The sequence below is a fragment of the Aythya fuligula genome, chromosome 22, assembly GCF_009819795.1.
Source record: "Aythya fuligula isolate bAytFul2 chromosome 22, bAytFul2.pri, whole genome shotgun sequence".
Lineage (NCBI taxonomy): Eukaryota > Metazoa > Chordata > Aves > Anseriformes > Anatidae > Aythya > Aythya fuligula.
Genome location: NC_045580.1, coordinates 315583 through 340120, shown reverse-complemented (window position 1 = coordinate 340120; position 24538 = coordinate 315583). Strand labels below are relative to the sequence as shown.

Sequence of the window (24538 nt, the reverse complement as noted above, 5' to 3'; positions counted from 1 at the left end):
TATTCATCCGTAGAGGCTTTTAAAGAGTCCACTAGCAAAGCCACAGTTGACTGATTTAGCATTGTCAATAGCCCCTTTTTAGCTGAACTCTGGGTTAGAGACCTTAAGAGAGCTTTCTGGCAGATGCAAATATTACTCAAGAAAATAACATTCTGTTCAATGAATGCCTTAAAATGCAAGGTTCCTGAAAACTTTTCTTCAAAATGGATAAAAAAGCAGAAAGTGAGCTGCCATACCATTGCAGAAGCATGCTAGAGAGTCAGTAAGAAAGGAGAGGAGAAATGAGTCAGAATTGTTGCCTAGGAAAGGAAGGGAACTTGTGCACCTTCCATCTACATCTAGATGGTTTTCACTAATGAAATGCTGTTCTTTGGGGGGCACTGTCTTCTGCTATTCTAGGTGGAATTTCCCATCTCTGTAGCATTGATTCTTCTAATCAGTCTTTGGTGCTTGATCTGTAAATTACTTGATTTAAAAGAGTTTAGAGGAAGTGCAATGTTTTCCATGTAGAAAGGATGACATAGTGCTGAGAATAGGAATGTAGTATTTCTCCATGAGGATGATTTGTCTGCTTAAGATTGCAGTGCTGCCTGAATTGGGCCTTTGTCAAGCAGGATTTGAGTGATTTTTCTGTAAGGGTATCTCATCTATGGAGCATGTCCAAAATCCCCCTGGGAGGAAAATTTCTTGTAAGTGTTTTGGTAGAGTACTGACCCATAGTAAGACCCTCTCAAGAGTGCTATAAGGGTAGCTAGCATAGAAAAACTTCTCGACCTAGAAGATGCTTTCTACATGAAGGGAGTAGAAGAGCAGCCTTTGTACTTTTATCCTCCTTTTAAGATTTTAGTAGCAAATTTGAAGGTGCTGTTGATTGTTGAGGCTTTCTGCTTGCCTCACTGCTCATGGCAGTGAGTGGAAAATACTATTGTACTCACTGTTGTGTTAAGAGAAACAGAAAGACAATGTAATGTTTCTTATGAGAAGGCTTCCTTGTGTTAGTTCAAATTATCTTCTGTATTGCCTTCAGAGCCCAAGATTAACACCACAGTCTTCTCTTACTGATTTTTCTGCTTTCTTTTCCTGGAGGAGTTGAGGGAACATAGGAACTACTTTTTCTCTTCACTATTCCTGTTTAAATGCTAGTCCTTCCTGGGGTAAGAAAGCATGTCTACACCAGAAAGCTTATGGTATTACAGGATACAGAAAGGACCATGCCTGTGGATGTGAACATCTAAATGCTGGGCCAGGAAAGATAATCAGCTTGATACCATCTATCTTTAATTTAAAAAAAAAAAAAAAAATGTGATTACTTCCCTTCACCTTTCCCAAGCTTTTGCTGCTTTTAACCTTTTACCCATTCCCTTCTAGGTTTAGCTAATTTTGATACTTCAGTGAAACCTGTCATTGTAGCGGAGGAAGGTGGCACAGCTTTCATTGGCTGCAAGGTGCCAGAAAGTAACCCTAAAGCACAAGTTCGTTTTCGAGTGCGGGGAAAATGGCTGGAACAATCAACAGGTGAGAAGTTTTGTGGCATTAACCAGCGATATAAATATCCAACAAACTCTTTCTTGGAATTTTATCTGAAGTAACTTAAAACCTTCCAGAAACTTGCACAACTTTATGCACAAATCACTTCATCTAAATCTAGCTTTGTAAATTAATATCCTTTTCATAGCAGTATGATCTCTTTGTGATCCTAAATTTAGAACAGATTGATTTTTATGACAGGTTATTTAAAAGAAGCAATTCTTTATCTGAAACTAAGTTAAATATAATCATTTTTCCTTCCCTATTTGTTTAGATAACTACCTAATTCTTCCATCTGGAAACCTGCAGATTTTGAATGTATCTTTAGAAGACAAGGGATCCTACAAATGTGCTGTGTACAACCCAGTCACTCATGATCTCAAAGTAGAACCTGCTGGACATAAGCTTATAGTCACACGTAAGTATTTGATTTGATTTTGCAGAATTAATACATCTCAAACTGAATAAATCATACATTTGGCTAGATCTTAAATTTTTACCACTATGACAATCAAATGTTTGTCCTCTGCTGTGTATGAAGTGGTTAGTAAATATCTGCTGAATGTTATTTTTCATTTTCTGTGGTTAAATCTGAGTCAAAAAAAAAAAAGCACACACAGAAAAAGATTTTGGCATGGATGTATCAGCCTAAATGTTCACTGGTCTCAAATGTTATTAAAAAAAAAAAAAATTGTCCTGTGCTATTTGCACATTAAATTCTTACTTCTCTTTGCCTCAGAGGAGCAATGAGCCTGCTTCTCAAATCCCAAGAGGACAGATCACTTAGCAGTATTCCCTTTTCAAGGGCTAATTCTGCAGTTGCCAAACTGATTTTTGAGCAAGATTTCTGGAAGAATTATAGTATTGTGCTTAGTCACAAGGGGAAATACCTGTGTTTAAAAAGACATGGTAAAGCTTCAGGACTGGAGGACAGAATTGGAAATTTAAAAACTAGGTTAGAGATAAGTTTTGTCTCCTTTTTTTCCAGGCTCTTCCTCAGAAGGCTTCCACATACTTCATCCCCTGGTCTCCCAGACCCTGGCAGTGCCCCAGCACAGCTCTTTGACACTAGAATGTGTTGTCAGTGGACTGCCTCCAGCCTCAGTCCACTGGGTGAAAGATGGCCAGGACGCACTGAGCAGAGGCAGGTGGAAACTGCTGCACTCCCATCTTGTATCAGACAGGCTTGAAGCATCGGACTCTGGAAATTATTCCTGTGTAGTGGGAAATGAATTTGGAGTAGTGAAATACATTAACTATTCACTTACGATACTCGGTAAGAAATAAAGAAATTTTGATGTCCAACCAAAATATTTGTTTTGGTTGTATACTTGTGATTTTTGGTATTAGATTGCAAGTAGCTTAGTATTTTTTCTCAACATAAGCATAGTAAAATAAAGGTATGTTCATTATGAGCATATCTCATCATCTCTCCCAAATTAAAATTCATGACTATCTCTTCTCAAATCCTTTGCAGTCTGAAATAATTTAACAATAAAGGAAAACACACTCTGAGGCAAGAACCTATCTATTTAGTTTTCTGCAGTGTGCCAAGTATATATGGGATATTGTATCAATAATGTGGCAGAGATGTTTCTCTTTTGAGGCTGTATATACATGTAAGCAAAAAGCTGACAAGTAGAGGTGGTATGTCGAGGACAAAAACAAAGGCTAAAGAAATGTATTTGACCAGCCTGATGTGTTTGCAAGTTGTTCCTAAACTCCCTTTTCCTTTGTAGCAGATTTTCCTGTGTTTGAGTTTTTTGTCTCCATGACTGTTTTTGTTTGGTTTTTGAAATGTGTACACTAGAGGAACTTGGAAAATAGGTTGTTGACACAAAATACACCTTTTGTAATGAGGATGTTACTAAAGATATTTTTTTTGAAAGTATAAGTGTTGCGTTAATATTGTTAATAAAAACATCACTGGAATAGAGGGAAAAGACCATTAAAATAAGCAAGCATGTGGGGGAAAAACAGCTTAACTTATGCGTAGAACCAGAAGTACGTGGTGCTTGCTTAGCTTTTGTGTGGGTAAGTTTGTTTAATATTTCACAGTCTTATTTTTCAGGATTTAGGCTAAGATCAACATACAATGTAAAATTGTTTCTCTTTTTAGAGCCAGTCTCAATTTCCAAGGGACTGCAAGATGAAACTGTGGCTGCTGGAGCAACTGTACATTTCTGGTGTGATGTCCATGGAAGCCCTGCTCCAACCCTCACCTGGCTGCACAATGCAGCTCCCCTCAATCATTCTCCACGGCACCTGCTATTGGGAAACAGCCTGCAGATCCATGGTGTCATTGCGGAGGACTCTGGCTTGTACCAGTGTGTAGCAAACAATGGGATTGGATTTGTGCAGTCCACTGGGAGACTTTATGTACAGCCAGGTAGGAGCAGTTGCAGGCCTACAAGAACTCAAATTAAGCATTTCTACTTGAAACTTTTTTTTCCCCCCCAACTTGATTATGTATCTATTTGCTTCTGACCACTATATGTGGCAAATCTTACAAATAAGGTGCTCTCAGTTGAATTTTAAAAGCAGTAGATGTTTCTGTATTGTGGTTATCTGATAATTAAAGTGTAGATTATCAGCTGCAATTAAGTCAATTGGTTGAACTTGATACAATTTATTCTTAAATGGAATCAGGGTACTGTTGTGCTGGATGAACTGGTATTCTTACCAGTATTGGCTGCTGAGTAATGACTCTTTCATACCCTCAGTTTACAAAATGATTTCCAGATCTGGAGTTAATGCACACTCGCTAGTATCAGACTAGCAGGTACCTACAGTGCTTTTGGTCACTCTTCAGTCTAAGATACTTTGCAATACTGCAGAACTTGATTTCTACTAATACACAGACATGGACAAAAACTTTACGTTTCCTGTTTTCTTGTCATTTTGTGTAGCTTTTGGCACATTTTTTAACTAAATTCAAATTGATGTGAGATGTACTGGTTGAACAGACATTGTTACCTGTTCGCCTGTGGAGTGGGCTAAGCCAGACATGTATATGTTCCTCCTTGACAGTCAACCCCTTCATGTATAGAAAAGGTAGTGTGTTTTCAGTGTGGTTTTCTTTAAGTCTTCTCTAAGCATAAATTTCATCTGATCTCTTAAGTCTGGAAAGGAAGTCTAGAGAAGCCATCTAGACAAGAAATAACAGTTGAAATGATTAACAAGATGCGTGCATGACTTCTTTTTTTAATTGCATTGACTCAGTTTGGCATTAAACACGTTCCTTAACCACACTTATTTTTTGCCCTTTTTCCTTAGGCAGTGGGTCAAGGCCAGTTATAGTCTCTCCACCAGCAAGCGTCAGTGTGACAGAAGGTGGGGATGTTACACTGTTCTGCAACGCCACTGGCCTGCCCATTCCTGTGATCCATTGGTATGATAGCAGAGGCCTCATTACCAGCCACCCCTCCCAGGTGCTTCATCCAAACCCACAAGAACCTTCCCAAGCAATGCAGGGCAGCACCATTGCAGAGCCCACCACCTATTTCACCGCATCTCAAGCAGGGTCAAGTTCATTGCACATTCGGAATGTGACTCCAGGTCGTGTGGGGGAGTATACCTGCGAAGCCATCAACGAGCATGGCTCTGCGATGTCAGAAGCCTTCCTCACAGTTGGTAAGCCTGAATCACAAAACTGATATGGAATCTAGTGCTGTAACACGGAGAGTAGAGGTAGTCAGCGTACAGATTTAGGTGAGAAATGCATCTAAGTAAGAATTAAAATGAAGGTGGGTAGTGGAGGTATCCTGGGGAAACGCAGCAGAGGGGTCCAAGCTGCCTTCATGGTCCTCTTTCTCCTTTCCCTATTTCCTCAACTGATAGGCAGAGAGGAAATGGCTGCGTGTATTGCATGGTGCTTAGCATTCTAATATGTGATTAAGAAACTTTCCAAGGTGGGTGCTGTGCTGCTAGGAAAAGAGAATTCTTAATTAAGGGCAAGATAGGGAAAGAAATATTGTCTTTTTTTGACATTGGAATGTTATGTTAGTACAATTTTAAGTTCCCTTCATAAATTCCATCCACAAGAACTAAGGTACAGGTTTTAATTACATGAAGTGATTTAGTTTTTCATCTGCTACAGCATCTTGTCTCTGGACGTTTAGTAGAATGTCAGTGCATTTAAAGATTCTCCATATACGTGGTCCCATACTTAAAGTTCTCTATCACCAGTTAAACTCATTTATATGATGTGAAAATATGCTGAAGGGGGAACTTAGAGGAAGGGGGGGGGAACTAATGAAAGTGATCCCATCGTATAGTTTTATTTATAAATTATTGCTGGACCCTTGCTAAGAGGAAACAAAGCTAAATATCATCACAGAATTCAATCTGTATCAAACAGAAAAATCCCACTGCTTTGCCTCAGAATTTTATGGCAGTAAGTTCAAGTTTAATGTTTTGTTTATTAACTTTTATCGGTTTCTAATATGCTGCTGATTATGATGTAGAAGGTGGTTATAGCATTTGGTTTTGATATAAAACTCCTTAAGTAGTTTCTGGGAGCTGTTAAGGTTTTTAAACAGTTCCCATCCATGCCAGGAGACATGCTCAAACATTTAGAAATTCTAATGAAGAATTTGTGCCAGGTAGTCAGTTGTTCAGGTGCTTCAGAAATGCTTAAGCTGTGATTCCAGTGCATTTCATTGATGTTAGGATTAATATAAGAAGCTCTCTGCCTCAGCAGCTTGTCTCTGTAATTTGCCTTGCTCAAGCACAGAGTAAAAGATTATTTGGCTGAAAAATGTTGTGTTTTTTTTATTATTATTTCTGCTGGATCTGTTCCATGACCTGATCCATTGCATGGTCTTAAAAACAGGCAGGGCAACTTAAGCCACCATCATATTGAGAAAACAAAGTATAAAACAATAGCCTTAGCATCCTATAGGCACAACATTTAAAGTCTTTTTTAGACAGTTGTGGTGTTTGCATGTATGGCAGTATCTTTCCATAGCTACTAATTACACTTAATTCTTCAAAATAACTTTTGTCTAATGGAAATTAAGGAGAAAAATACACTGCAGGAAGTCTAAGTGGCAGGCAGGTTAGTACAAAACCCAAGAAAGAGCAGTGTTTGCTAGAGTTAGGTTGATGTTATATTGGAAAGCAGGCTCAAGCTATCTTTTATAGAGGCCAGACATGTCTGAGAAGTTTTAGGGTAATTTGAAAGGCTTGCCAGGCAGGGGTGACTTCACTGATGTGCTATGTTCACATTTTCAGAGCACATTCCCAGCCTTTGCTAACGTACTCAGCAAGCTCATAGAAGGGGGGATCCTTTGGTTGTTTAAGAAGCGGGGAAGAAATGCCTGGGAATGTGATCTGTTTGCACAGCAGAGACAGCACTGATGACAAAATACAAAGGTTGCTCTGCTGCCATACAAATAAAAGGAATGCCAACAGGTTGAAAACTGCTTGTACATCTGCAGCCCTGATTAAAGACGGGTGTAGAATAAGTAGTAAAGATGCTGTAAAACCTGGCAGGGGAATTCATAGGGATATGGAACAGTTTCTGCAGGAGAAGAGACTGAAACGAATGAGGGCTCTGTCTTCAAAGTGAGGCACCCAAAGGTGAAACATGATAGTGAGCTATAAAACATGGGGTATTACGGAGCATACAAGTAAAAGCTGTGAATACATTCTCCTAATGCTTCAACTTGGGATGCTCAGTGCTTCTCTGTTTGCAAGGGAGTATTTTTTTATTTTTTTTTCACAACACCCTGTTGAACTAGAAATACTGTTACTGAAGCATTATGAAAGGCTGGAGATGAACAGGCTTAAAACCTTCCCTAAATTCTACTTCTGGTCACTGTTGGAGATGAGATCTTGGGGTACTTCATCCTTTGGTCTGACCCAGTTGAGTCACGCTTTTGTTCTGAGGTGGGGCTAGGCAGATGAGGAAGAGGAGAAAGCCTGAAGAAGTGAAGGGGGAAGGGATGATGCTCTTGCAGCAGCTGGAGAGAGTTACATGATGACACAGCAGCCAACGGAAGTCTGATGTACTGGTTTATATGGGTAGCAATTATACCAGAAACTTAGTAAAAAGAGCTCAGCTCTGAATTGCTTAATGGAAATTGTTACCCAGGGTTGTTTTTCCAAAAGCAAAATACAAATTATTTGCCAGTTGTTGATGACTCCCTTCTTGGAGCAATAAACACAGCAACAACTGCAGGTCTCCTGTCACCAGCCTAAACCACAACTAATTCTCCATGTGCAACAGTCCATTTCCCCATGCCAGCAGGCATCGAACCATGTTGTGCCCACCCACAAATCCTCTGAGTCCGTCACAATGCACTGGGCCTTCTGGCTCCTCAAGTGAATACAGCATTTGTTTCCAATATTAATGTGTGGCAATGCATCACTTTCCCACTGCTTACTGACTGTAGTAGATATCCTTTCACTTCGAGGTCGTCCTAGGGTTTTTGACATTTTAAGCAAACTATGTCTGGCTTTGGGGGCTTTTCCTTGTGTTGTTCCCTTCTGCTGCCTCTGAATTTTTTAGCATTCCTAAACAAATAGGAAGAAACAAACAGCACATGCTTGCAGAGTGTCTTCAGTTTGAAAAGAGAACTTTCCTTCCCTTCACAGCTTTTTAAAAAGTGGCCCAAAATAGCAGCCACACTTGCTGCTGGTATTTTAATGGAGGTTTGGAGGAATTTGAGTCAGCCAGGCTAACACTGCCGAGGCTTTACATTACCAAGGAATTTGTTTGTTTTGTAAACCAAGTTCCCTTCATTCCCTTCCCCTTCCAGACCCCTGCACGTAACATAAACCTACACAAATCTGAAAGAAAGGACAGGGCTAAGAACATCTGGCAGTCCTGACATAGCAGCATGCAACCTTTAAGGGCTGTGCTGGTTCCCAAATGCTCTCATCTGAAGCACTGACATTTTCTTGTCCTGGATAATCTCAGATGTCCAACCTGCCACCCCTTTCCTGGATGGAATGCTGACAAGCCCTGCATCAGCCAAACAGTATTTTTTCTGTCTCGTGGTCTCTTTCGAACTACTGATACTATTTTTTTTTTATTTCAAACCGGGCAAAGTAAATAGGCTGGAGGAGGCTGGAGCAGGATTTCTAGAAATGCATTGGTATTAAATTGCATGTTAGATCTGCCTGTAAACTGAGTTTGTTCTCAGCATAAATTTTCAAATGAAATAGTCGGGTCGTGCAGCTTTCAAAGCTGATTGAAATTACAGCTAAAACCTCAGAAACTGAGGTAGGAGAATGTCCTCTTGTGTGCACGCCAATTCAGGGCATGAAAAGTTCCTTGTACAACTGCAATTAATTTAAAATTACTCCGTTTGTGTCACAAGTGTAGCTCTGTCTGTGTTTTTACTTCTAACATACATTGCTGCTACTTAATTTCTTGGAGATGGTAATCAAACCGTGCCCGTGGACACTGCATTTCAGGTTTTCTCTTTGCTACCGTGAAATGCCACAAAAAAAAAAAAAAAAGGCAGAAAGCCAGCATGCAAAGGTTCAGCTTGGCACTATGGTCAGGCCTGCGTGGGGATCTCTTGAGCTGCCTTTGCAGCAGGGTTTGTTTGGAAATGACGTTCTTAAATGATTTAGTGTCCCCTCTGTGTGGGGCGAATATACGTCATCTCAAAGATGTAACCAGACTCCTCCCTTTACAGTTCCCTTAGAATCTGGCACGAAAGCAGCAGAAGAAGAAATGGCTCCTGTGGAGATTGTCCAGAGCAATGAAAGCGATGGTGACTTTGGTGTGGAAACAGCGGTTTCAAGCTTGCCTCCAACAAAGCTGCATTTTGATGCAGCTGTGACAGAAAAGCCCTTGAATAGCATCTCCGCCCCAGAAGCCCCCATCATCCTCAGTCCCCCGCAGACTCTCAAGCCGGACACATACACCCTGGTGTGGCGTTCGGGACGGGATGGCGGCTTGCCCATCAATGCCTATTTTGTTAAATACCGCAAGGTAATATTTCATCGCAGCGCTGAAGCAGTGCACCACAGCAGATGGATTTCATTGTTTTAGGTTTCTCAAGGAACCAATAATTGTTGCATTGCTGGTGTTAACAAGAATGTGGTGTCAGGCCAGAGAGAATATAGAACGTAGTTGAACCACAGCTTTATTGTGGCCACACAGGCAGCTTATTTTAGGGATGACTGAAGTTGGTCACAAGTATGCTGTTCTATCAAGATTTAAATGAGATTTATTTGGGGGAGCCCAAGCTTTTATTTCCTTTACAGTATCATTATGGTCTCTGGGGAATTGGGCTCCAGGGCATGTTATATGCAATTTCAGTGATGTTAGAAATGCATTCATGTGAGCAAGCCTGAATCTGGTTTGCGGTGGGTACACTTGAGATCAGAAGGGAAGATGAGTATTAGACTAATCTGTCAAAGAATTTGCTACCTTGCATCCCAAAGAGACTATTTTAAATTGAAATTACCAAATACGAAAGTGAACTAATATTCCTTAAGCAGATACATGTCATGTCCTTAAATATGGTGTGTCAGCAGTGAGCTGTTCTGACAAAAATCAGAACTAAGCAATGCCTATGCCCATTCTTCCAAGTGAAGTTTTCTGTATGGCAGAGCTGTTTGTTTTATTTTTCATAAGCTTTTTAATCCTCTACATCCTGATCTTGTCTTAGCCTGGGGGGAGCGCTTAGATTTTTGACCTGTTAGTTCCTGAAAACCTAACGCCAAAGTCTGTTGATACAATTTCTCATCCAAAGGTAGCTGTTTCACGTAAGCACTGAAAGCTTTGAATACTTATTTGACCTTTCTGATGCTTACCCTTCACTCATAACAATCCTTTCCACATTAAATGTGCTCACTCATGCATTTCTCAGTAGGGAGCTTACTATGTTATTTTATGGTGGTGTTTACGTTGCCATAACTTATTTTTTTAATTTCTCTCTTTTGGAAAAAAAAAAAAAAAAAAAAAAAAAAAAAAGGAAAACAAACAAACAAAAAAAAAACAAAAACGAGGGGGAATTAAAACTTTGAAAGAGGGGTCTCTACAGAGGGGAATACTTGAACAAAGACTGCTGGCATAACTGTTGATAATTCGTGGCATTTAGACCTGCCTTCCATGTTATATTAAAATCTTACATTGTTTAGTAGTTTATTTTTGCTAGAGTCTTTGTCTTTTTGTTTGGGATTTGGGGGTAATGTTTTGCTGCAGAGGTCAAGCATTAAGAGACTACCCTCAGTCTCTTTTCTTTCTTAAATGGTGATTTCACTATTAAATTAAAAAGTGTTGTTTTTTGGAAAAATGCATTAGTAAAAACCAAATCTTTGCTCTCTCTGACTTTTCTTTTCCAGCTTCTAGAAGTAACTAAGACATACTTTTGTTGCCCATTTTAGCCAGTAAATATTTTGAAATGCTTAAGCACAGGAAAAGCTGGAATAGTTCAGGGAACATATCTTTCTTATTAGGGTGTTAGGTCCAGCCTTTAATGACACACACACCCCAACATCCCCAAGCTAAAGGCTGATTGAAGTATTTAAAATAACTTGGACTCTCACTAGTTTTAGATGAAAGATGAAGTGATCTGTTTTTTCAAAAACAAGCACGTGTGTGTGGAGAGGGAACGCAAGAGAAGCCTATGGAAGGAGCACTGTGAAGACACTTGCAGAAATGCTGATTTGTGGCCAAAGTACTTGCAGATGGCAACACCAAACAAATGTACCATAGGTAGATATAGGAAAACATGGGGAAATTTGGCAAATTGAAGAGGTCCTCTGGATATTTGTGTGCTAAAGCAATTAGGGATTTGAGCGCTACATTGAGTTTGATGTAATTCACTGCTGATGTTGAACTTTGTCTTGCTGTCCCATGCAGCTGGACGACAGCGTCAGTGCAGTGGGGAGCTGGCACACGGTGCGTGTCCCTGGCAGTGAGAACGAGCTCCGGCTCACTGAGCTGGAGCCTTCAAGCCTGTATGAAGTTTTAATGGTGGCGAGGAGTGCTGCTGGCGAAGGCCAGCCTGCTATGCTGACATTTCGCACCAGCAAAGGTAGGTGCAGCACAATGCTCCCTGTGTCCTAGGCTTTAAAGAAGACGTTTACTTAAATTACGTCAGCTGTATGTTGTCTGTTGAGCCATATACATGTATGAAATGCTCTGCAATACTGTTGCTGAAGAACAGCCTCTAATAGCTAAAATAGCTGTAGGGCAAGCTTTCCTGAGCGTTACCAGGTCTATTGGTAAGTAAAAGCCATTAAATGTATGATAGTTTTATTTTTGATGTGATTGTGGAGATTTTTATACAGAAAATTTTCTATTGTTTAAAGGAGCTTAATTGTGGTCAGGAATCAGTCTGTCTTTGGTTCAGGTTTCTGCACAGAGTATCAACAGAAACTGTTTGAATTGCATAGTCGCCTTTAAGTTTTCATATCGTAAAAACAGTACTGCTTCTGGTTTGATTTGCAGAAGCTTCAGTAAAAATATCTCAGTGGTTTTGACGAGGAGCCAGCTGTTTTGATTGTTGCGTGCAGACAACAAGCAAAAGAGTGTTTCCAGTTGAAGTAATTTTTTCTTTCAAGCTTGGAAGCTGTGGGCTGTACTCTTAAGCATATAAAAAAATATATTTTTTTTTCATACTTCTGTACAAGAACAGGATAGTTCAAAATTTTGTTAAAAATGTAGTATTGTGAAATCTGTGAAGTCATGATACGTACTTAAGTACTTATGGCTGTATTGACACAGGCCAAAAGCCCCTTCAAGCCAGTATCCTGGGTCCAGCTGTAACCAGTTTCCACAGTATTTTTTGAACTTCTTTTTCTAGATGTGGATTTTAGTGTACTCTTATTTTTTCTGCCTGTTGTGATTTTGTGATGAGAGAACTTCAAAACTCAGGCAGCAGTCAGCAAGTACCACCACAAAGCACAGTACAGTACTGAAGATGTTAGCACAGTCACATACCAGCCCAGGGACTCTTGCACTGTGGATGGAAGAGGTTTCCTCTCTTGCTCCCCTGAAGAAACTTCCTAATTGCTGTCTTGACTGTGTAAGTTGTGATTTGGAGCCAGGGCTTTATCCCTCTGCACTATAGCATGTGATTTTTGCAGAGCAAGCATGTTGCAAGAAGCAATGAACAGCACTTTCTTATCCAATCCCTGAATTGATTGACTGTATATCAAACATTTCTTAGAAAGAACATCATCCTCGAAAAACACTCAGGCTCCATCTCCACCAGTAGGCATTCCTAAACATCCCGTCATTCATGAAGGGACAAATAATTTTGGTGTCGTACTTCCAGATCTGTCTCGACATAGCGGAGGTAGGTATATGGGTTGCTTGTAATCCATGTGCTAGAAGTTAGTGTGAACTGAGATGCATCTAGGTTAATTTGTGAAGTGCTTATTACTGTTCTAGATGCTTCTATTCTTTATTTCTTATGTATTCCTTAAGCCTCTTTGAGACAGTTATTTTTTTTGTCTTGTGGAACTTCAGTGAGTGAGATCAGATAGCAGCAACTTCAAGCTGTCAGATTTTCTGTTTATTGCATTTCCAGAAGAAGAGATGGTAGTTCATGCTTTTGGGGTTAACTGAAAGGTTAACTTATTCCAGTTTGTGAGCTAGCATTGTATGCAGCTGCCTCGATACCTCATGTTTCCACAGCTACTTTAAGTCATCAAGTTGTAGTGCACTTCTTACAGAGTGCAGCTTCCATGGGGAGGTATTTGAAGCTATGAATTTAGCAAATGCATGTCCTAATCTAGTGAATATAGGATTTGAAAGGATATCATGCAGGAATCACCTGCATGTTTGGTTCTCAAAAAATTAGATAAAAGTAGTCTTTAATGTGTATCATTCTTGCTGCTAATTTTTAAACCTGCAGTTGCTTTTTGTTAAATACTCTATTTTTCTCTTTCACTGTAAAAGATGCAGAGGGAGAGATGAAATGGGAAATGTTCGTGTCAAAGTTTTAAGTTCTCTGAGTGGACTATCTCTGTTCTGAATGATCTCCTGTGGCTTCTCAAGGCTACACTTATTTCTTACTGCAAGAAAATAAAAACCACTTCCAGTTAGGTGTAATTTTTTTTGTTTTAAAGCTTGGTTTCCCATGAAAACAATGGTTATAGTCCTTTTTTATTTTATCACCCCAGCCTTTGAACTCATTGACCTGATCTGGTAAATTTACTTGGGCTGAGACCTCAAAGGTGATATGATGTGTAAAGTTTGTGTAGAACCAAAGTTGAGTAGAGGGTTAATAATGCAGGTGAGGGGAGCTGAGCATTGCATGCTCGTGACATTGCTAAGTATCAGAGGGGCCAGACAAAGAGACAACTTACATGTGTCCAGCTGCAAATGCTCAGCTTGTTTAATGCCCCTAAAGCTGTCAGCTTTCTGTTCCTTGTTTGGTTCCTCCTCTCATCAGTGGCAGGCTCCATGTTAATGAATGTAAGATAGTCCAGTGAAGTCTTAGCTCTCAGAATGGTTAAAACCAGATTTACTAACACCCCCTCTTTCCGTTCTCTCTGTTCTACTGCTGTCTGTAACTTCAAGTGAGTTCAGTAAGTATATCATGTGTTGCATGTTTTGTTTGCTCTTTGTTATTATTTCTTCCAAATTATGATTTTGGCAATATAGCTCATTAGTGTGGATGGGTTGAAGTCTCATCTGGATCTAGGGCAATTTCAGGGTTTTAAAAATGATAACCATTTTTTTCTGCATTCACTTAGTATGTGTTTCCATTTCCATGTAGAGATGGGTTGGGGTAGTGTAACACCATACCTGTTTGATTATTACACTGGTAAAATAGTTAATTCCTCCATTTTCTCAACTCCTGCTCTTCAAGCATATTTTTCAGAAGAGTAAGAGGGATAGTTGTTATAAGAGGATTTGAGATTCTCTGTGTTAATATACAAAGTCTAATTTAATCATAAATTAGTTTAATCAGTTGTAGAAAACGAAGTTTCAGCTGCCTCTAATACTCTTTTAACTGAATTTCTTATTTCAGTTCCAGAAGCTCCTGATAGACCCACAATCTCCACAGCATCAGAATCATCTGTCTATGTCACATGGATACCACGAGCAAACGGTGGTTCCCCCATTACTGCCTTTAAAGTAGAGTATAAACGTTTGGGACGAAACAGTGACTGGCTAATTGCAGCTGATAACATTTCTCCTTCCAAGCTGTCTGTGGAAGTTCGTAACTTGGAGCCAGGTATTAAAAACGTTTTTTCCTCTGAAGCAATTAATGCTGCTGTGTTTGCTCAGATGAGTACTCCAGTTGAAGAGACAGAGTTCAAGTTTTCTCTCATTTTAACTTTTGTGGGATAGGAGTTCATCATATGAATTCAAGCTGATTTCTGGCTTTCCCAGTGGAAAAAAATTCCACACCATAAGTTAATACTTTTCCAAGTGGAGGGGAGCTTTGTGTATTATTGCTATTTTTAACTTAATTGTCATTCTAGAAAGCACTCAAAGTAAAAGAAAAGAAAAATGCATTAAGGGAAAGTTGTCTGTACTAGTTTTTTGTTTCTCCCATTGTCCAGCCATAAAATGTTAGGGAAGGAGTTATGAGTAGGGGGAATGGATTATGATAGGTATCCTTTGAAGCATCTTCTCGGTGTCCAGCAGTTAGGGACTTCCTGAGCCTTATGGCTGCCACTGTGTCTTTAGATTTTTCTTGAGTGAATTTCCCTAATCACTTTTACAAGCTGTTTATATTTCTGATGGCCACATTAGTCTGTGGCAATGAGTCCTACGCTTTTTTTCTAATTGGATGTTGTGCAAAAACTATTTCCTAATCTGTTTAGTCTCTCCTTGAATCCTGTTTCTAGTACTTGTTTTGCTATAACTCTTTTCTTTCACTTTTTTCCCTTAAAAGGAGAAATGTATAAGTTCCGTGTGATTGCTGTGAACAACTATGGGGAGAGTCCACGAAGTGCAGCGTCTCGCCCTTACCAAGTAGCTGGTTTCACCAACCGGTTTTCCAACCGCCCCATCACAGGACCTCACATAGCTTATACGGAAGCCATCAGTGACACTCAGATCATGTTAAAATGGACAGTGAGTATCATCAGCTTATGGTCTTCTCACAGTTGTGGGACAGTTTTTACTGCTTTGGCTAATTAGAAGCTCTTAAAAGTCAAGGATTAAAAGCTAATTGTGGAATAGTGAGTGTTTTCTCTTTCACCTGATAGTCAGAGGTGATCTTGTTTCTAGAAGAGGGTAAATGTACTTCATTCTTGTATGGTAGAATAGGATAACTTACCAGGCCGTGTGCCTCTTGCACCCTTTGCTCCCCACTTCCAAACCCTTTTTCCTCTGTGGAGGCAGCCCTGTCAGTTGTTTGCTCCCTTTTGCACTGTCCCCTATCCCCTCCCTCCACATTACTCTCCTCTCCCCACTCCCTGGGGATGTCACACGGTCTTTGAGATGATGGGCTCGTCTGAGCACTCCTTGGGTTATGACAGATACACCAAGTGGCAGCTTCAGTGAAAGGCTGCAGCATTCTCAGTCCACCAGGGTTTTGCACTGACATATCTGAAGGCACTACCCTGTCCAAACCACTGCTAATGCCATCAGTTGTGAGCAGTTGGCCTCATTTGCTACAATTTCTGCTGCTTGTGTCAATCCAGGCAGAGATGGCTCAAACTGGTGCTGTATTTAGAAACCTGACGTCTTCCCTTGCTTCTAATAGAGGTTTCACGTTAGAGAAACACTTTTCTTACCCCAGTACCTTGTCTTTTGTAAACAAGTACTTTAAAGTCCTTATTGAAAGCCATAGAAATTCTTTGCTCTTGTTTTGAAATCTAACCCCCTAGTATACTTTGGAGGATTTAACGTGTGGAGTTTGCAATGTTAGTTCGCTCTACTAGCTTAGTCTTAAGAGATGTTAAGGGTAATAAACTTGAAATAACCTCTGGTTCCTCAGGAGGCTACATAATTTAAAGTTACAGTAAAATATCCTGAACTGAATTTTAGAGTGACTTTAATTCTTGCTGTACTAAAAATGGTCTTAACTTCTCCATTCCATTAATCACTCGAATTTTCAGGTTGTTGATGCTCAGACCCCCTACTTCAATGTCTGTAAAGTGATGTGGGAGGAAGGTGTCATCCCCAGCTCAAGCTCTGTCCCAGTGCTACCCTTCCTCTTTTGGCTGGTCTGAGGAGTTGAGAGGCAGAGAACTCTTCTTTCTGCAGCTCTGCAGGAAACTTTCATCCTCTTCGGCATTGTGTCAGTCATACCTATGTCTGCACATCCACAGCAATTGACAGCCCTTTTTTGTGTTGTGGTTTCTATGCAAACCTTCTTCTATACCTTGTTAGCACAATCTTATTAAAAAAAATAAAATAGATATTTCAAGGTGAGAAGAGACTCAGTGATGACAATTCAGTAGGACTGCATTAATTTTTTTCTTCCCTAATGCTGTCTTCTGGAATTCTCTTTTAGTATATTACATCAAGCAACAACAACACACCTATCCAAGGATTTTATATCTATTATCGGCCTACGGACAGTGACAATGATAGCGACTACAAGAGGGATATTGTAGAAGGTACAGTGCACTTTGCTTGCTTAGTAACACTACTTGATGGGGAAGAACATCATGTAGCCATGTTGGCTGTGTTTATAAGAAATCTAAACTGCTTTTCCCAAACTGAGTCTTTACAATATATTTCACAGAAGTAGCTATCTCAACTACATAACATCAAATTCTGCCCACACATGAACTTGTTTTTTTCCTTCTGAAGCCTCATCTACATTGAAACTTGAAAATTAAATATGTTTTTAAGTTTGTCGTGTTAGACTGCTGCAAATCCTTGATGTAGCTCTATTTAAACTGGTTTAGTTTAAAGTAATTTAGTAAAGGGAAACCATCGCAGATGAGATTTAACCCAGAATTAAGTGTATCTGTTACAGACTGTATTATAACTAGATGGATTTTATGATGATTTACTTCAGCATGGGTTTTCTAAACTAGGCAGTACTTTGTGTGTGATTTTCCTTCTCTCCTTTTACGTTGCTTATTTGCTTCTCCTGCTATAAGGAAGCTGCTTTTAGCCTCAGGTGTAGTAGTGTGCTGCAAACGCAGGTATGTTTGTGCCTCATTTTGCCTGTTAATCAGTTTTTTTCTCTGTGCGTATTAGATCATCATTTTCCTGGAAGAAGTTATTAGATAATGTCTATATTAGTCCAGAAGTGGAAAAGCCTTTTAAAAATATTTTACTTAATGTCCTTATTACTTGGGCTGAGTAAACGCAGTGATCTCATTCTGTCCTGATGACGTTAATTATTTTTTCCCCTCATTTATTTCAGTTTCAAGGGGAATGGGCCTTTATTTTGAATGTTTTTCCCAGCTAGACAATACTCTGTATAGGACTTTGATGCGTGACATAAGCTTTTGCACTCTCTAAAGCTATTAAAGATCCAGAGTTTCTGCTCAGAGGTTTGCGTTAAAGAAGCTTATGCAGACTGCAGCTTCATCTGCAAATGTATTTTAGCCTTTGCTAGACAGAACTTGTGTGTTTATAAATCTTATACACTAAGCAGTTAGTTGTTTAAGTGGGCTCCACTGTGCTGTGAAATTAGCTTGTTTCTGATTTTTTTCTCCCCGTGTGTATGTGTGTGTGTGTGTATTGAACTCTTTGTGGCAGTCTGAAACCATTAGCAGCTGCTCTGCTCTGCCAAACCCTGGAACAAAAACTCATTTGGTGGAAATATTTAAACAAGAACTTTTCTTTACTGTGCTCCCCTAAATTAGCTTTTTAGGGGGAAGAAAAAAGAGCTATTTTCAATTAAAGTGTGATTGGAAGCACTTGAAGTGAAATATGTATAGAAACACGTGACTTAGGACGTTTTTTCTGTAAGTCACTTGTTCTTAAATTTTTTTCCCCTCTATTTCATTTTAATTTATCTGTCTGTTTTTGACAGGGAATTTTATCTTGAAATGACTGTGTGTGTAGTGGAAAAAGTGTTGTGATGCCTGTGTTAGCTAAGTACTTGCCGTAGGCTTTCCTTACCGTTTCCTGTTAAGTCTTGTCTTTCGAGACATTCAAAATGCTGCAGAAGACTTTCTTCTAATGAATGCTGCTACAGGCCAAATCAGATTTTATTAAAAAAAAAAAAAAAAAAAAAAAAAAAAAAAAAAAAAAAAAAAACTCAGATGGCTCCTTGCTATCTTTCAGCAGTTTTAAGAAAAAGCAAAGAAAAACCTACCTTATCCTGCATCTACATTCAGTGCTTCTCTGTTTCGAGGGTCCTGGAGATTCAATTTAAAATGTAAATGCAGTCTGATCTCAGTTGTTTAAATGTTTTTCCTTGCTAATGGTGCACGAAGAGGACAGTTAAAGTGCCTGTACTGATTCCAGTTCCACTAATGGCTTGAAGCGGAAACCTAAAACCTGGTGTAGTAATTACCGAAAGGAATGCTTGGGGAGGGGGGCGGGTGGGAAGAACTGTGGATCTTGGGAAAACGTGCGCTTTAGGGAAAAGGCCAGTTCCAGCCTCAGCCAGGACTCGCGTGCGGTCACTCAGGATGCCTGCAGTGCACAAGACAGCCTGGACCGTGTGGTGCATCCATTCCCGAAGCTCCCGAACCCTGCAATGCTGCCTGCTGCCCTTTCCAGGGGGCCTTTTGCGGCTGGGCATGGGTACCTGTGCCCCGGCGTGGGTCTGGGAGAGTTCGAGTGGAGTCGTGGTGACAGCCCCTGCCAGCCAAAGAGGCTTTATTTTTTATTAATGCTTAAATCAGTAGGTGGTATGACAGTTTCTTAGAAACAGTGGAAACAGTTCAAGGTGGTATTTTCCAAGAGGGATTAGGAGTGCTCAAACAGTTAATTAAACTCACTAAAAAAAAAAAAAAGGATCCCTGTTTATTAAAATTTGTCACAAGCCCGTGAAAGTAAAAACTGAGAGTGATTTATATTGAAGTGCTCAGTACTTCAGGAGGGTGTCTAAATGAAATGCTGGCCGGGAGCCAGAGATGACAAAACCGTCCTATTAGAGAAGATTGCTTGGCTTGGAATCTGTCTCTGCAGGGGCAGGCAGCGCAAGAGACAGCCTTACTGTCTAATTTTGTTTCCTAGTATGTTTAATAAAATGTATGTTCAATTATTTGCGGTTTCTGCTAGTTGAGTAACCCAGATGTATCCTTACTGTGAAAACAGGCTGCTTCAGTTGGTACTGTGCATTTCCAGAGATCCCACAGGACAGCAAACTGGGAGAGGGTCTTATTTCCGTGAAGTCTTTCCTGTCTGCAGCTAATCTGTTTTCTGATTGCCTTGCCAGTTTCACCTTGTTCTTTGCCTGGCATATTGTGAATAACTAGCATAACCCATCTTCAAATAAGTAGTGAAGGAAAGCTTATTCTATAAAAAAAAAAAAATAAAAAAATTGTTTGTAAAATGCTGTGGGACACTTCAGGGTAGAACAGAGCAGTTCCATATTAAAGATACCCAGAACTGCTGCTGATTTCAAATGTAAAGATGATGTTGGAAACTTCGATGTCTTTTTTGAGTTCAGGGACTTCCAGTTTTTGTGAAGAAAGACACTTGGGGGGAAAAAAAAACACACCCCTCCAGCACTTCATTCATCCAAAGGTTTTTTAATATATTTCACAAGATGCTTAGACTTTCAAAAAGTCCATAAATTGTTAATAAAACTTCTGTGCCAGCCACAAAAGCTGCAATACCCCATGTTTTATAAAGACATTGCAACATACTCATACCTAACTCTGACTCATACAAATAAATTAAATGCAGTTGATTATTTTTCATAGGTACAAAGCAATGGCACTTGATAAATCACCTGCAGCCAGAAACATCTTATGACATAAAAATGCAGTGCTATAATGAAGGTGGTGAAAGCGAGTACAGCAACGTGATGATCTGTGAAACTAAAGGTGAGCACGTAGCTAGTGCGTCTGCTTGTCTGTGAGATCGTGTGAAAGGTGGTGTTCTCTGCCATCAAATATCTGTTGTGTTGATTTTTTTTTTTGCAGCACAAAAGCTAGCTGTAATGAAGACTGTAATTTTCTGGAATGTCTTGTGGGATTGTTTTGTCTTTGATAGCTAGGATTGTTTTGAGCATGTGGAAACTGATATGTTACACTCCCAAGAAAGACTCTTAGCAAAACTCTGTAGATTTGCCTGGCCAACGCAATAGTATTGTTGTTCTGGGTTGTTTTTTTGCTATGATGATAGCCTCTCCTTAGGAGACAACCACGCTCTCAGAGATGACAGAATTGATTTGTACGTCTGTTTTATGTCTTCAGGGCTCTGTGACACATTGTATAAGTGCAGACCACAGCAATTGATGGTTATGTTGGCTGCCTCCATCGCTAATCCTGCATGCCTCTGGCACAAAGTTTGTACTGTTCTCTGGAAGTGTCAGATATGGCAGTCACATTTATTTTGCGAAGAATTCCTGTCTCCTTTAATCTCTAAAACCAAGTAAGGCTGTAAAGGGGAAATGCAGACAGTAAACTTCAAATGCAGAGCTATGAAAAAATGTTGTTTTAAAAAAAAAAAAAAAATTAAAAGCCCTCTAGGAGCGGAAGCATCAAAATTTCGTTAAGTTAGTAGCAAAGCCCTTGAAAGAAAGGTTAGGAGCTGCAGGGTTTCAGGCTGTGTGCGCAGTTGGTTTTCCTCCTGCAAGGAATATAACCTTCCTCCCTAATTTTAAACTTGGCAAGATGTAATCTATCGTTCATACCTCTTCTTCCTTAAAATAGATCTCTTCCAGGCTCGCAGGGATTCTGCTTATCTAACACATCTGTATGGAGGTGCCTGTGTCTCTCTATTGACCAGCTTCACTCTTAAGCCAGGCACCTCTTTAAACCTACTTTTTAGTGTCAAGTGGAGTGAATCTGAGTTGTGGTGTGCTGAAAATTAATGTAAATTTAATTTCTGTGTTAGACTAGCTTTCTGCGATTTCTGTTCAGCTCTTAGCATCTTAAATAGTATGGTTTAGAAAATGGGGTTAGCAGGGTTCACATCAGATAAAAGTAGGTCATCTGGCAGTGGTTATATGATAGAAATGCGTGTTGTGGTTTTTCCTGACCTCAGAAGTGGAAAGATTTGTGCTCTTTCAAGTTGGGAGTTAGAGCAGTTCTGGCCTTGCATACGTCGAGTTGCTTGTTAAAGTTTCAAGTGACCTCAATGAGAGGGTTAGCAGTCTGGATAATAACCGTTTTCCAAGGCAAATAGTTATTACCCAATAGTAGTTGGCCTTCTCAATATAGTTTTTAATATTGACTTGGAAACTTTCTCTTTGAGGTATTAGCATTCAAACTCCAGCAGTAATTATTTTTGTTTCATAATGAAAAAATACGTTTAGAAGACTTGTTTAGTGAACGTACCTATTCTTGTCTATTCTTTCACCTAGTGAAACGCATGCCAGGAGCATCTGAATATCCAATAAAAGACCTGAGCACACCACCAAATTCCCCTGACCGGGTTGGGGGAAGCAGCGGTGGGCTTTCAAATGGCCCCGTTCGGAGCAGTGACATGCTGTATTTGATTGTGGGGTGTGTCCTTGGAGTGATGGTCCTTATTCTGATTGTTTTCATTGCCATGTGCCTGTGGAAGAACCGTCAACAAAACACCATGCAGAGTGAGTTATTTTTGTTTTCCTTTCATTTCAGTGTTCAAGACAAAAATATTATCAGAGTAAAATTAGTAACATTCATATTACAATTTATGAACAGGGATCCTCCTGTTAAGAGCCAACTGGCGTTTATTTAGGGATTTGTGCTTTCTAGATGTGCCTTAAGTGAATATTTGAGAACAGCCATGTCTCTGTTTCCTTGCATAGATGCTCACTGCCCTGTTGCATTGCTGTAAGGTTGTGTTGCAGTTTTATCTAAAGAGTGGTGTGTTGAAATGCCAGTGCATGAAGTTCTTCAGCCTCTGTCCTTAAGAACCTGCACAGATTTGTTTGTTTGCAATGACAGAACTTGTATGTAATCCTAAGTAGTTGTTAAAATGCAGAGACTTAAATGCCACATCTGTCTATGTCCCTGCCCTGTGTGTATCTGGAAAGTGAAGGGACTTCTTGCACTAGAAGGACAAGTCCTGTGTTACTGCTTAGTCCCTTCACAGTAAAAGTGTGTTCAATGTATTGGTCTTCCAGAAAGGTGGTAATAGGGAAAACCTGCCAGTTTGCATGTAGGAGCCTTGAGCAGATGCACTGGAGTTTAAGCAGCCTTTGCAAGGTGCTCTATGACCACAAAATGATTCTGAGCTAATGGAGGTTCTTTGTAGTCTTTTCTCTTCCTAATGCATAAATCAGCCTGCCTTGTTCTTTCCATAGCTTGCGTTTATTTTTAAACGTCTTTACTCTCTGACAACGAGAAATTAAGCAAAACTTGCAAGACAAGATAGTGTCTTCAATTGCAGCCCAAAGATATTTTCTGGAAGTAGTTCATAACAGATAGCAGAAGGATCTATTGATTATACATACAGATTATCTGTTTTTAGAATGTTCTTTGCTGGGACTGGCTGACCGAGTCCTTTCAGACCAATGTTCCTCGTCTGTTTTCCAGGATATGGCTGCTTTCCATTTCTACATTTGCATACTAAGCACTTAGACACTACAGTTAATTTACAAAAGCTGCAGAAAGAGAAAATGAGATTTGGTTTCTTAGAGAAGCTTGTTAAACTTTTAATTTGGCAATAAGTATGCTGTTTGTAGCAGAACTGCCGTAATAATGCCTGGGTCTTTTGCAGAATATGACCCTCCTGGCTATCTGTACCAAGGTTCAGATATCAATGGGCAAAGGATTGAGTACACGACTTTACCTGGCACAAGTTGTGTCAACGGCAGCATCCACGGGAACTTCATAAGCAACGGCGGCCTCAGCAATGGCTGTCCGCACATCCATCATAAAGTTGCTAACGGAGTTAATGGGATTGTGAACGGAGGAGCTGGACTTTACCCAGGGCACACCAACTCCCTGTCCAGGACACACGTGGACTACAAACATACCCACCACCTTGTGAATGTAAGCTCTTACACGGAGTGAAAGGCTCAGACTAGACCTTGGGTTTTACACAGTTTGTAGAAGCAGGCTTAGTTCGGGTGGGGAAATACTCATCCATTGATAACAGCCAGTTCCACTAAATGACTTTTCCCAAAGGAAGCAACTGGGCTGATATTTCTGATACAAACATCATGGTTTTCATTTGAGAATATCAGATGACAGCAAGAATTCCTCTTACTCTGGGAAATCTGCCTCTACCCTCCTCCTAACAGCATGTAAGCTCTGAGAATACTTTTGTACTGGGTTGAGATACTTTACTTGTACATATGGTATTTCTCAATCTTCAAATTAAATAGATTTAATTATAGCTGCTTATTCTGCAGCTTTATGGATCACCCGTTTTTCCCCCACCTGTTTCAGATCTATAACTCTAAGCAATGCTATTAATTATTGCAAAGCACGAATGTAGCAGGAGCTTCCATAAAATAAAATGTCCCATACATCTTGAAATGCAGCAATATAATAAGACTGCTTTTTTTTTTTTTTTAAGGCCCTTGTTTGTGACTTTTGAGACAGGCTCCTTTTTAAAAATAAATTAGTATTTATTTATTTATTTATTTATTTAAGTCTGCGATCCAGCCTTTGTATGCTGTGGAAAAATACTTCATTTGCTGAAATGTGTCCTGTTTCCAAGAGACAATAATGATTTCATTATTGTCTATGGAAACAGATGGCTTGCATTCAAACTTACTAAACTTACTCAAAACTGTGAACATTGCTCAGGAAAACTGAAAGAAAAAGTTCAAAAGTCTGAGAAACAGCATGCTGGTTTTGGAGGAAAAAAAAAAGAGGCTATTGTTTGTGTTAGTAATTGAACACAAGTACTTCGTTTTATTGAACAACAAATTAGCACTTGCACAGTAGTTGCCACTTCAGATAACTCTGGTTTTGAGGCTAGACCAGTAGGTTCTTCACCTGATTTTTTCGTTGGTTTGCTCATGTAACAAATAGTATTGCTTTTTGATTGCTTCAAAGAGCAACCGAGACAAGAACCATGTTTTTTTTTTTGACCTGTCTACCCCCC

At 39.7% G+C, this 24538-nt stretch overlaps 1 protein-coding gene across 1 annotated transcript in view; it reads left to right on the top strand.

Moving 5' to 3' along the window:
- Positions 1-24538, top strand: part of CDON (cell adhesion associated, oncogene regulated) — a 53580-nt gene that overhangs the window by 21292 nt on the left and 7750 nt on the right. Inside the window, exons 5-18 of the mRNA XM_032201982.1 lie at positions 1369-1515; positions 1802-1945; positions 2516-2803; positions 3647-3916; positions 4804-5160; positions 9180-9478; positions 11357-11531; positions 12669-12797; positions 14481-14687; positions 15354-15535; positions 16923-17028; positions 20251-20373; positions 21858-22085; positions 23201-23475. Coding sequence (XP_032057873.1) covers positions 1369-1515; positions 1802-1945; positions 2516-2803; positions 3647-3916; positions 4804-5160; positions 9180-9478; positions 11357-11531; positions 12669-12797; positions 14481-14687; positions 15354-15535; positions 16923-17028; positions 20251-20373; positions 21858-22085; positions 23201-23475 — 2930 coding nt within the window. The remainder of the gene's footprint in view (positions 1-1368; positions 1516-1801; positions 1946-2515; positions 2804-3646; positions 3917-4803; positions 5161-9179; positions 9479-11356; positions 11532-12668; positions 12798-14480; positions 14688-15353; positions 15536-16922; positions 17029-20250; positions 20374-21857; positions 22086-23200; positions 23476-24538) is intronic.